The sequence below is a fragment of the Thamnophis elegans genome, chromosome 7 (genome assembly GCF_009769535.1).
Source record: "Thamnophis elegans isolate rThaEle1 chromosome 7, rThaEle1.pri, whole genome shotgun sequence".
Taxonomy (NCBI): domain Eukaryota; kingdom Metazoa; phylum Chordata; class Lepidosauria; order Squamata; family Colubridae; genus Thamnophis; species Thamnophis elegans.
The window spans coordinates 50,987,235-51,001,374 of NC_045547.1; the positions used below are offsets into that span (position 1 = coordinate 50,987,235).

At 43.1% G+C, this 14,140-nt stretch overlaps 1 protein-coding gene across 8 annotated transcripts in view; it reads right to left on the reverse strand.

The window, feature by feature from the left end:
• USP15 (ubiquitin specific peptidase 15) overlaps window positions 1-13,931 on the reverse strand; it is an 80,713-nt gene extending 66,782 nt beyond the window's left edge. For all 8 annotated transcript variants that reach the window (XM_032222176.1, XM_032222177.1, XM_032222178.1 and 5 more), the window contains exons 1-4: window positions 13,546-13,931; window positions 9,044-9,171; window positions 8,486-8,616; window positions 6,098-6,224 (exon numbers count right to left, since the gene is read on the reverse strand). In XM_032222176.1, the coding sequence (XP_032078067.1) occupies window positions 6,098-6,224; window positions 8,486-8,616; window positions 9,044-9,171; window positions 13,546-13,835 (676 nt within the window). In that variant the 5' untranslated portion in view covers window positions 13,836-13,931. The remainder of the gene's footprint in view (window positions 1-6,097; window positions 6,225-8,485; window positions 8,617-9,043; window positions 9,172-13,545) is intronic.
• Between the last annotated feature and the right edge of the window lie 209 nt (window positions 13,932-14,140).

A 14,140-nucleotide genomic window follows, 5' to 3' on the forward strand; every position in this document is an offset into this window, starting at 1 on the left:
GAAAAGACATGTTAAGGTAAGACCAACTTTCTTTTTCCAGTGGAAGAGAGGGAGTGGTCACGTGTGGGACATACCCAAGCTTAGTCCCAGGGAGGGAAAAACAATAACAATTAAGGCCCAAGGTGAGTATCAGCTTCCACCCTCTGCAGGACCCTCTGACCAAAGGAAGCATCCACTGAGGTGAAGACATCCAGATGATAATGTCGGATGAAAGGTGTCGGGGACGCCCAAGTAGCGGCCCGACAAATGTCCTCAAAGGGAGCCCTAGTTGCCCATGCCGCCGTGGTCAAGGCACTCCTAGTGGAGTGGGCTGTTATTACCGACGGGACAGGACAACCCGCCGCCCCATAGGCCTCCACAATGGCTTATCGCAGCCATCAGCCAATGGTAGCCGAAGACACGCTGGCCCCCAACATCCTAGGTTGGAAGGAGACAAATAAAGCCTCCGACCTGCAGACCCCGCAGTCCAGCGGAGATAAATGCGCAAAGCGCGACGAATCTCCAAACGGTGTCAGAGCCTCTCCCTATCACTAGACAGACCCAGGCAAAAATTGGGCAGGATGATCTCCTGCGCCCTATGAAAGGGGGTGTTCACCTTGGGAGAAAGGTAGGGTCAAGGCGAAGAACCACCCTATCCTTGTGAAAATGGCAAAGATCTACCTTGGATGAAAGAGCGCCCAGCTCTGAAATACGCTGGGCCGAGGTAATTGCCACCAGAAAGACCACCTTAAGGGATAAGAATTTCAGATGAACAGACTGGAGAGGCTCGAACGGGGGCCCCGTCAATGCCCTGAGAACCAGGGGCAGATCCCATGTAGGGAACCTATGGATAGGGGGAGGCCTGAGATTAGCTGCCCCCTTAAGAAAACGCTTGATCAGGAGAACGTGAGAGAGGGAGGAAGACCCTACACCCCCCAAGACCGAAGACAGAGCCGTCACTGACGGCGCAGGATGTTGTGTGACTGCCCATTGCTCAGGCCTTTCTGCAGAAAGTCCAAGACGTTGGGAATAGTGGCCCTAGCCAGAGAAATGCCGAGTGGGGAGCACCATTTTAAAAAAGCTGACCAGGTGGAGTTGTAAATCCGAGTCGTCAACGGGCGCCTAGAAGCCTCGATGGTGCGTATGACTCCTGAGGACAGGTTAGCCTTCCTCAGGAGCCGCCGTTCAAGAGCCAGGTGGTCAGATGGAGCCACTGGGGCTCCGGGTGAATCAGGACTCCCTGGCACAAGACCACCTCCTCCTGCGGAATCCTCCATTGGGGAGCCACTGACAGCTGGACTAGATCCGCGAACCAGGGCCTCCTGAGCCAATAAGGCGCCACAACAATGACTAGTGCCCCCTCCACTACTACCTTCCTGAGGGTCCCTGGAATGAGGGGAATGGGAGGGAAGGCATAGAGCAGGCCTGGAGGCCACCTGCTCCGGAGGGCATCCGTGCCCTCCGCAGACGGGGACTGAAACTGGGTGAAGAATCAAGGCAGTTGCGCATTCGCCAGAGTGGTGAATAGGTCCACCAGAGGGCTACCAAACCTCCGACAGATCCCCTGAAACAAGGACGGGTGGAGTTGCCACTCGCCATTGTCCAGGGTCGCTCGACTCAGCCAGTCCGCCTGATGGTTGGATAGACTGGAGATGTGCTCCAACACCAAAGACGACAGGTGCCTCTCTGCCCAGGCGCCGAGTCTCAGGGCCTCTAGCCAGAGAGCCCGAGAGTGAGTCTCCCCCTGATGATTTATGTGGGCCTTGGTGGCCACATTGTCCATCAGGAGAAGCACCTGACAGCCCTCCACCAAGGTCCGGAAGTGTTGCAGGGCTAGGCACACTGCCTTCAGTTCCAACCAATTTATACTGTGTCGGAGATCTGAAGCCGTCCACCTGCCCTGGGTCAAGCAAGAGCTCACCAGGGCCCCACAACTGAACAGACTCACGTCCGTGGTCACAGTCACCTTGTCCGGTTCCCAGAAGGAGCAACCTCATTGAATGGCCAGGGAGATCCACCAGCTGAGAGAAGCCCGGACCCCCACAGGGAGGCGGGGAGTCCGAAGAGAGTTGCTCATCCTTCCTCTCTGGAAAGGAATGAGCTCCCACTGAAGAGGCCGGAGGTGGAGTCTGGCCCACGGGACTATCCCTATACAAGAAACCATCTTGCGTAACAACTGTGACAATGAGAGGACTGAAACTAACCGACTTCTGTGAACCTTTCCTGCCAACTGTTGCAGACTTGTCTGGCGGTCCTGAGACAGCGGACCACCCCCGACACGGAATCTATGACTGTCCCTAGGTGAAAAATGTGCGTGGACGGAGACAGATGGCTCTTGGGAAAATTTACCGAAAACCCCAGGGCCTGAAGACTCCGAATGGTAAGCCGAAGGTCCGAGACCGCCTGAGGGAGGGACCCCGCCTGAACTAGGACATCGTCCAGGTAGCATTGGAGCCTCACCGGAATGGAGCGGAGATGAGCCGCCAGTGCTGCTAGCACCTTCGTAAATGTGCAAGGGGCTGAAGCTAACCCAAAAGGAAGAGCCCTGTACTGATAATGGTGGTCTCTGTGGGAGAATCTCAGAAACCTGTGATGAGCTGGGAGAATTGGAATATGAAGGTAGACCTCTGTCAGATCTACCGATGCTAAGAAGTCCCCCTCCAGATGCCCTGAAGGACATCTTGAAGTGCCTGTAAACCAAGAAGTGGTTCAGGCGCTTGAGGTCCAGAATCGCCCTCCAGCCCCCCCGAACTCTTCGGGACCCCAAACAGGTTGGAGTAGTGGCCCAGACCCCATTCCACATGGGGAACTGCCTCCACTGCCTGAATGTCGAGAAGGTGTTTTATAGCCTGATCCATCAGATGGCGGCGCGCCAGGCTCCAAGACGGAGGGAACGACCTGAAGAGATTCGGAGACCCTGATGAACTGTGGATTTGACCCTGGTGTCTGATGTGATCTCATCCCATCAATCTGCATAGAGGACAGGCGGCCGCCTATCGGACGACTCAGGTTCGAGTTACTTCCCTGTGGTAAGGACAACTGTTGCCACCTCGAAAGGGCTGCCGGGACTGATGCTGAAACTTATTCCGGTCCTGATAGGATGGCCTAGAGAACTGCCTGTCGGACCTGAAAGAAGAAAAACGCTGATGATGGTCGAAGTCGGGAGCCCTATACGATGGCCTACGATAAGGATGAGCCCGAGACTCCGCCTTTTTAGTGTTAGACGGAAGGACCTTTTTCTTGTCTTTATTCTCGACCAGAATGGGGTCGAGAGCCTCCCCAAAGAGATTGGGGCCCTTGAAGGGGGCAGCCGCCAGATTCCACTTGGCCTTGTTATCCATCTGCCAGCTACAAAGCCACAGAAGGTGGCGGGATGTGACAGAGGTGGCCAAGGGGCTGGATGCAAACTTAACCGTGTCCAGGGTCACGTCTGCGGAAAATTGTGAGGCAGCAATAATCTTAGTTAGGTCCTGATGGAGTCGCTCGGCCTGGATCGGGATACAATCCTGGAGCTGGCGGAGCCACATGACCGTAGTGCGATTAAAATACGATGCCGCAGCCGCGGACTTTATGGCCCAGGCAGTGGCGTTGAAATTCTTCCGTAAGGTAAGCTCCGCCTGCTTATCCTCAGGTTTCAACTTATCTGCCGCATCACCAGACACCACGGGGGAAGAGGAGACTAGGGTAGCAACCGGGGTGTCAATAGTGGGTAACTGAATGGCCTGAGCAAAGGCCTACTCCACGTTATAGAAGCGATGGTCATTACATTAGAGAAATTGGAAGGTCGAGCCCACTGGTTGGTCAGGACCTCCATGAACAAAGGCGGGGCCGGAATCTCCTCTTTGTTCGTGGCTGTGTTCGAAAACATGGCCATGTCTGGATCCCTAGGCAGAGGCACCGTGGGATCCCCTGTCCCAATCTTGGTGGTCTTCCTCGCCTTGTTTAGGAGAGTCTTGAACATGACCGGAGGAAAGAGACCCGAAGAAGAAGGGGGATCAGGAGAGGCCGCGTCCTCCAAGAATCCCATATCCTGGAGATTCTCCTCCCCCAAAACCAAACCCTTGCTAACCATGGAAGGAGAGGGAGCCCTATACTGGTGATGGCCTGGCCCCCCTTGAGGCCTAGATGAGTGGGAACTCCTATCCCGCTGGGAAATAGCTGCAGAAATAAGCCTTTTGATCCCTTCAGGGAGGTGATCCAGATCCTCCATGTCCCTAATGAAGGAACTAGGGCCTTATGGGGCCAACCTACAGGCAGACTGATGACCCCTAGAGGTCCCTTCCAGGGGGTCCTCAAAACTATCCCTGGCCAACCCAGGCGAAACCGAAGAGGAGGGAGAAGGAGATCCCCTCTGCCTGGAATTGCTGCGAGATCTGGCTGGTGATACCGAGTGAGAAGATGGACTAAACCCCCTTGGCGCGGAATGATCAGAAGGAAGCCTGAGTGGTGACCTGGATCTGCTGGCAGAGGCAGGCCCGGATGACTTGACCTGCCTCTCAGCCCTGGCGAAGGTCTTTTCCAGGGCCTTGTGTCTCCTGGCCTCCTCCCTCATAGAAGCGTAGAAGTGGGGCGGTGAGCTACCAAGGGCCTGGCCGGGGAAACCCCGGGAGCGCTCCCCTGCCCCCGGTCTCCTTCCACCCCCATCAGGTCCTCAACCTGGCGCTGGGGAATTTCCGACCACTCCTCCATCACTACTCACGTGTCCTGTAGCATGGAGGTAAATAGCACCAGGCCTCTGTAGGCCCCACCGGAACCTGGGCATTCGAAGGTGAGGGAGGAACTAGGCCGAACGCCCCTAGCCTGGCCTCCCGATCAGCTCTGTAGATAGCGAAGACCTCACGCACTTGGCGGCAGTTAAAATGGCCGCTGGGCCTCGAAGTTGCTGGCATGGTAGAAATAGGCTGAAAAACCGTGCTCAGAGGGCCTGTTGGACCCCGGGGCAAATGGGCCTTGCAATACTGGGGGGCCTCGTGGCACACAGGCTCACCCCCCATCATCCGATCGCGCTGATGGCCTCAGGCAAAGCATGCGGCAGCCACCGGAATCAAAGTGGTGGCTCCGAAGGCAGCTTGCGCGCACCTTGTGGCGCTGACGCCGCTCTCTCTCGCCGATTGCCGCAACGGAAAAAAACGGCCTCACCCGCAGCTGTACCAGGAGCACGGCACCCCCGCAATCCCGGGGATAGGGATAGGGCTCCGGCCCCACAGAGGGAAGGATGGATGCCCCACAGGGCCCTCTCTGACTGCTCGAGACAGAAGGACTGTCCCTTGAGCCGCAGCTGCAATTTAGAATTTAAGAACTTTTAAAGTGCCCAATTCAGCCAAATACTAGACCAGATTGAATAAATAAGCTTTCCTACTTAGATACAAATTCTCAAACAGTGCTTGGACCAAGAGACTGAGAGGAAACTGGGCAGGAATGGAAGGCAGGAGTATTTAAGGGGTTTGCTCTCAGTCTTTGGACCAATCAGACTTTGAGAATACTCCCTCACTTCCACTGGAAGATGGAAATTGGCACTCTGTGACTGCCAATGCCTGTGTCTCAAGTATACTCTTACAAATTTAGAGTAAATTTGCTAATTCAATATTGTCATTACAAGCAAAAAAGAATTTGAACTTAAAAGACACTTTAAAAGAACCTTGCAAATGGTTTTGATTGCTGACCATACCTTTTTACACCATAATTTATATGTATTAAGTTCAGTCATTTGTTTCAGTGAAATAAATTATTTGAGCTCCAGACTTCATTTGAGTTTAAAAAGCTAGGCATGAATTACTAAACCTTGGTTTAGTATTATGTAGAAATTCAGCCAATCTCTGAAAGAAATTATATGCATTTTAGATGAAAAAATAATTTTTTATGGGCTAAGATGCTTTCATTTATGTTAGAGAAAGTTTTTCCACTTATGTTCAAATAAGAATAATACATTGTGGAAAAATTAGTGTCTGCATTATACTTTCTAAAATTAAAATGAGATAGTTTGGGATAATTTTAAAATATCAAATTAAATAGTTAATACAATGATACACCATAACATTTATTTTATGGAAGCAATGCATGATAAAGAACTTATTTTAAAAAGTAATTTAGCTACATAAAGAAATTTCAATGGTCATACCTATTGTATCAGCTTTACTAAATCTTCGTGTCACTACATTGTTCATATTTCCATTTTCACATAATTTCAATTCTGTCAAATAAACTTCCACCTTGCAGTGCTTGACAAACATACCCTGTTCAACTACCTGGAAAATAAGCAGATTAAAACTAAATGGAACATATACGTTCCTAAATATATAATACACAATTTTCAGATGGTCAACCTTTATTTTGTAATTAGATGCTTTATAAGCCATGAAAGGTTGTGAAGATTAGATCAAAATTTAATTTTCACCTTAAACATAAGTTTATAATGAAACAAACACTCTACTTTAAAAAAAATAACTATTCACACTAGCAACATAAATAGCTTATTGGCACTAAATACCAGCAATATTTTTGAAATTGGATTTATTAATTTTATTTTTATTTAGGAAAACAATCTTAATTTTATTCTTCAACATAAATTACTAATAGCCAACAAAACTTGGAAACTGAGGTAAGCAGAATGTTCACAATCACCTCTTGTATATTTCCATCTGATCTTCTATGCTGTTACTGCATAAATCAGCCATGTAGACTGTCCTGAAAATAGCCATCAGCTTGGTATGTGATTCATCAAAATAGGCAAAAAAAAGGAAGTACCAAATAACTGCTAGAAATCATATGCTATAGCAACAGAATCAATGAATTCTCACTAGGGGGGAAGGGTATATTAATAGACAAATGTCCTTAGATTTTGAAATAAAACTGAATTTAATAAATAAACACCAAATAATATTTATATGTATGGTTACTGGTCTCCCACTAAGGTTGTATTTTTATTTAAAAAAAATTATTATTGCTAAAGTTATAGACCCATATGCATGCCAGAGTTTCAAAGAAGCTTTAAATCTATAGCATCAAATATCATTTTCCTAATGATTTTTATTGTCTTTTTCTTTAAAAAAAGTGAGAATATTTAAACATTTAGAGGTTTATACTTCATTTCCAACAAGTTGCCATAAGAAGTTATAGAAAAAGTAATTTACATTAGAAAACATATTAGATCAGCCACTGTAAATTATGACATTATGCTTGGTGAAAAATATCTATGAATTCTCTGAAGCCACCATAATCATGTATCACACATACACAAATACTTAAATGGCCTGCAAAAATCTTTAACTTTAGCAGAAATACAATAACCTATAACATTCTCAGTTATGCAGTTTAAAAACTTAGCATTATATAATACATTATAAAACATAAACTATGTATTATATATTATAAAACATAACTTATTTTATCATACTTTATTAAAGATATTAGGATTAAATGATTATTGTTCTCAATGAGCTAAATTATTTCAATTATCATCAAATAATTTCTTTATTTTAGCACTGAATTAAACTTCCACAGTTTATATTAAAGTTTTATTATTATATTTTGATCAAGAATTTAAATATGTATATGAACTCACACTTATTTCAATAGAAGAAATATTCACAAACAGACAGAAATGATAAATTAAGAGGACTGGCATTTTCATAGCTAAATAAGCACACTTTGTAACATTAATTTTAGCATTTAAATGTTCAGTATAAAGAAATACTGATATTTTAAGCATATACATTACTTTTCTTCAAAACATATATTTATTAAACAACTATGGATTGTTTAGGGTTAAGTTAACAATCTTCTTGCAGTGAATTTGTATGGATATTGGCAAAGAGAAGCTACCTTAAGAAATATTTCTTAGGAGGGGAGGAGAAACCTATACATATCTACAAGGAAGAAGATTGAAGAGATATACAAAAGTGGGAGATGTTACAACTAACAGTACAGTCAAATAATTATTTTAATAAAATGCATCAGCTATAGCTACTTCAATTATATATCTTGTTGCAACAAGCAAAAATCAAATGTTAATAACACCATAGAGTCTGGCATGCAAAATTTAAGTGCAGACTTAAAGGACCAGGTAAGAAATATAAACAATAAAGTGCATACTAAATGAAATTAGCATGCATTACCTATACACTTAGATTAAAACTTGCTTTGCTGTACCAAGGGAAAGAACAAATTTAGACTTTATCTGTAGAAGACTATCAAAGAACAGGTAACAGAAATATTTTAGGATTACTCAAGATGAAAAAAATGACAATGAGGCTAGGATTTGAGATAACTGATACTTTAATATAAGAAATACTTGTTGCATATAGTTCTTTGTTCTAATACTAACAAACAAGAGTTTTGTGAACAGTGAACAAATATAAATGTTAGTTCCAGAACTAAACTCACATAAAGTTCAATGTGGCTTGGGAAAAAAAACATTTTTGTTCCTCCAGGAGGGTGGGGAGTTGTTATAAACAAAGAATTTTCAAATACTGTTTTTAACATTTCAGTGTTTTACTATAGGAGGTACCTTGCGTGCAATAGGTTCTTGACCTTCCAGAAGAGTATACCAGCTAACTAGTTTGTTCCATCCTTCAGTTGGTAAAAGAATGTAGTCCAGCTCATCAATAAGATGTTCTTTAAGAGATTGACAATCCCCATCTATGAGGAAAAAGAATTTATGTTTACTTATAGCCAATACAGAACATGTGCTAAAACACTGAGATTACAATTGAGAATCTTTAAAAAAAATGAATATAACTTAGTCTATGATGGAAGTAAGCCAATTTCTGAATTACAGTCCCCCAAAATATTTTTATAAGAGATTCTTAGAAATATACTATTCTACTAATCCACAATATTTAGTACACAAAGGGTAACTATTCAAATTACTGATACCTTACTTTAATCACTACTGTACTGTTTAATGTATCTTAAACTTTTAATTTACTTTTAAGATATTTTCACCTTCTATTTTAAACAAATTTCAGAAAGTTTAAAGTTTTCATTAAGAAAACTGCAACAACAAATTATCTTATTAATATACTGAGACACCTCAGAATTTTTTAAAATAACACAAGTAAATTACCTTTGAGAAGTCCAGAATTATCAATAGGACCAGGATAAACATTCTGATCTCCCATTTGATATTTGTCCCAGCTGTCAAATCCAACATACTTTTTCCACTGTTTGAACCAACGACTATCCACTAAATACCTTCAAAAGAACATGGTATATATATTATGAAACAATTTCACAGACCTGCATGATTGCTCACATAGTTTCCCAAACATAGATGTCACTATATATCAGGATAACTGATTCTAGTATCAAAGCTTTGCATATTTTAAATAAATAATTCTGGTGCTATATTTATAGAAATCCATTTAGACATACATTTTATATCCAAGCAGGATCTTAAGCAAATCCACATTCTGTAGAAATTTAAAAGAATTTAGTGATATATGCTATTGCTTCACTTCTACTTAGTTCCTGCCATAGGTAGCAGCTAAACAAATCCAGATGTTTGTGTTTCCTAGACAAGTTGCTCAAATGTTTGTCTGTGCAAATCTAGGTTCTCTAGATATATTTGAAATCAAACTAAACAGGTTGTCCTCACTATTACCATTTGCCATGCCAAAGTTATACTATTTTTTTGCTTGCATTATATTGGTTACTTTAACATAATTGGAAATCTGATTAAATGGTTCTATCTTTTTCTGGTTTTTAGAAGCTAACTACTTATTCCTATTCTGTCATTTATACTGAGTTCCCATATCACTCTGTTCTTAAACTGTTTATCAAAGTGTTTGTGAGGATATGGATCAGCTATTGATATTCACAATTACTTTTCCTTTATGAATTATCCTATGCCATGGATATGGGGGGATTTGAAATGTCTGTTTATTGGAGTTCTTTGACATTCAAACAAAAATTTCAAGTCAAGCAGAAAAGGCAAAAAGAAGCCTAGTAAGACCTGCTAGGAGAACTAGTTGGAGTTGTGGCATGAGTGCCTGGAGTTGTGCCTGGAGTTGTGGCATGAGTTGTGGCATACAACTCTTGCCAGTGACCCCTTAAATAAACTCTGCTTTCACATTGTAGTTGTGGATCGTTGGAAAACATGCACTTTAAGGAGCAACAAGAGGATGCAACAAGATCATCTGGAAAGTGGAATGGCCCACTGTCAATCACTCTTAACACAAACAAATATTTTTCTGTGGGAGCCCAGAAAAAAATGCAATTTTTAAAAGGAGGTACCAACAGATAGGTTGTGCACACCCATTCCCATTGACCTTTTGACTTTGAATCTGAAGCACAACACATTCCAATTTCCCAAATATTTTTTCCCAAAGCCTGCCATGATTCTTAGCTCTCCAATTGGCTACAGTATCATCACTTCAATACCAGATTATTTAGAAATACTGAGCTGAATTATTTTGCTTTTAAACCTTTGCTATTTTAATTCAAGCTTAATAGACATTCCGCTATAATTTAAGACTGGAATTTAGATTAATAAAATAAATTACCTGTAAATTAAGGATTAGGGTTATGACCTAAACAGTTCAAAAAATGAAGCATTTACAAAATATATTTAAGATACAAATTGAAGTGTATTACAGATAAATTGTCTAAGACAGTGGTAGTCAACCTGGTCCCTACTGCCCACTAGTGGGCGTTCCAGCTTTCATAGTGGGCGGTAGGGGTTTGTTGTAACTCTGCTTTATAAATTTTATAAAGTAAAGTTACTTCCCTACTTTATAAATCACCATTACTGTGGAACCGGTGGGCAGTTAGAAAATTTTATTACTAACAGAGATACAAAAGTGGGTGGTAGGTGTAAAAAGGTTGACTACCCCTGGTCTAAGAGATATTTACAAGCAACACACTTTTTATTTATAATGAAAGAAAACTACACTCCAAATTTGTTAGCATGTGAAGCAATAATAGAATTTAACTTTATACAATTATAATATTATAGCTGGAATGAGAGAAAATATTGAAAACTAGTAAGGCAAGATCATATCATTTATCTTATTATCCTAATGATCACGACTGCTAATATTATGGTTAATTCTAAATATTGGCAATTAAGGTTCAGCTCCAAAACATCAGTTTCCAAATCTAATGGCAATATAAATGAAAAATACAATAGCTGAGGTTTTTTTTAAAAAATTCCCCCAGAGAGATCCAAACTTGACATAGAAACAATCTATATAGAGAAAAACCTAGCTAAAATTTGTGAATCTTTGAGTGTTTAATACCAAGTAAATGTAGTTATAGTTATGAACTGCCTTAACCATGGGGATGATTTCAGTAAGTAGGGGATACAATATATTGTATACTATTGGAAACAAGATAAAATTGTTCAAAGTATATTTCAAAATACATATGCATATGAGTACAAAATGTACCACAACAAAAATATTGCAGGGTACTGAATTTTATGTAGTAAATAATCTCCTAGACTAAAATCTTGTATGGTTATCAGGAAATAAAACCAAATACTGATTTATGCCATTCTAAAATTTTGGAAGAAATTAACTAATAGAAATACACATAACTATTCAACTATTCATTTTTTTCTCCATGAAAGAAAGAATGCTGGATTCTTCTTCCTCAGATAGAATCTGTGCAGTTATCTCTGCCCAAAACTCAAATTTATAAAAGTTGGACTAAATTGTGATTTACAGTCTTAGTATATGGTCACAATTTAAGCTTGTTTTCTTTCCCATCAACAATTTTATATATGAGTGGTATATAGCACACTTTTGAATTCAACGTAAGAACAGAAAGCCAAATTTTTAACAATTGTTTGCACTGGTGAAAATATATACTTGACATTAAATACTGTTAGAATTGTGCAGATTAACATTTAAAAATAATGCTCTGATTTCAAAATCTGTTACTGAAAGGTGAAATTCATAGAACATATTTCCAAGTACATATGATTAGATTGTAACACCAAAATAACTTTCAAAAACTTAAGCTGATTCATGTACCTGATGGATCTGCTCATCTGCATGTGATTCACCATCCCAAATCAATGGCGATGGAAGGAAAACTGGCATTTTTATTTATTGCTATTTCTCTACTGGGTGTACTTCCTATTGCCACAATATGTATACTCATTAAGTGAATTCCAAGCCAACTTGGCCTCATTGAATACTGCAAAATCAATAACTGTATGGTGCAGGACTATACAACTTCTGCTGGTTTAAGGATTGCAGCAAGGTTTCTGTGGATACGGAGAGCTGTACTCTGAAAGTGGCCAGAGGCATACATAGCCCATATTGGGAGAGGGCTTCAGGAAGGTTAAGACGTGAAATATGTATTTCACAAAGACTCAATATGCTCATTTTAGAGTTTAATATCCCTGCAAACCCAAAATGGACATCCCAAATTTTCAGAAGTGAGTGCACTTGGAGCTGCAAAAGGGATATTGGTGAGTCTCTAATTTGCACTTTTTCCATTCCTAGTACAGAAGCCAATGAATGGAAGATTAAGACCAAGTATGCACAATCTACTGTTTTCCTCCCATCTCTGAGGAAAATATTTATGGCAATGCAAGCTGTACCTTAATCCATAAATACTGAAATATTAATCAGCTAAGGTTTAGCATATTAATACAGAAGGTTATAAAATCCAAATTTCAAGGCTTTAATAAAACATTGATATTTATGTATCTAAAATATAAATCAGGGTATGAGATTGAACAGCCCTTTTCTTCTCAGTCCCTAAACTGCTCTTGGAGCCAGCCTAGACATTATAGATGGGTATACAGTAATTTCCTTTAGAGGCTAAATTAATGGACATAATCAAACTCTGCAGCAATGAATTCTTTTGACAAAAATACTTTAAATCTTCTTTTCTGGATTGCCCCAGATCTCCTAGCATTATGGATTATGGTATTATTTTAGGGGATCTAGAATTTGGGGAGAAAAAAAACCGACTCTCTCTACTTTCTCTTGATCTTTCATAATTTTATAAACCATCATCTGATCCTCCGTTGCTGTTTTACTCTCTTCCTTTCTGCAATCACTGTTGTTAGGATGATCATGAAGTTAGCGAATTATGAAGGGAGTGGCAGGGGAAGGAAAGCGGAGTGCTGTTCAAAGAACCGGGCGAGATATAAATCCAAGAAGCGCCCGCAGGCCACCCATCCACCGTCCGTCCAGAGAGGCAGGCCTTACCACGGAAGCTGCTCTGGGAATGAAACCTTGCCCGAAAGACTCACTCGCGCCGTTCCTCCACCTAGGACGGGTTACCAGCGACCATTGGAAACAATTGGGAGAAATACCTGGCGGCACCGGCCACCTTCGCCTCCTCGCAGGTGAGGAATGAGCGCCGTGCCGGCAGCGCGCTGAGGCAAAGCCCGTCATAGGCACCGGAGGGAGGGGGGGAAAGGGTGCCCGAAAATCCGCTCCCGGGATAGTAAGGAGCCTCCAGTGAACGAACAGGGGGCCAGAAGGGCAGAGGAGGCTGCCGCTTCCCTCGCCGAAAGGCGCTGAGGGAGGCACCGTCCGCACCTGTCACCGAGAGCGGCCCGCAAACACCCCACCCCCTGCTCGCCATCCCTTCCTTTTCCCTCACCAGGTGTCGCCCTTGCGGAGAGCCGTCTTGAGCAGCGACGCGATGTCCGAGCGCTGGGTCTCCAGATCCGCCGCGCCTCCCTCCGCCATGTCTTCCAGCCCCGGAGCGGCGGCGGCGGCGGCGGCAACAGCTGCGAAAGTGACGGCAGCGCACGGAGAGGCAGCGGCGGCGGCTGCAGGGACAGGAGCGGCGGCTGTGGCAGGGGCGGCCCGCACTGCATGCTGGGAATGACGCCGCGCGGCGACCGGGGAAACGCCCTCCACGACCCCCTCCCACTTCGGCAAACCCATGGAGGGCAGCGGGAAGGAGAGGAAGGAAGCGCGCGAGGATTCGAAACGGGAAGAGCGGCGGCTCGGGCCCGAGAGCGTCCCCAGGCAGCTGGGAGGACTATACTGCGCCAATGAGACTGCGCATGCGGTGTTGGGACTAATAAAAGGCAGGACACAGGTGGAAATGGAAACAACCTAAAACCTCCCAGAGTTGCTGGCTGAGGAACTCTGGGTATTGAAGTCCACAAGTCTTAAAGTTGCCAAGGTTGGAGACCCCTGACCTAAGGTGGGCAGGGTAAGACGCCGCCGGCTGAATGTGGTGCGGA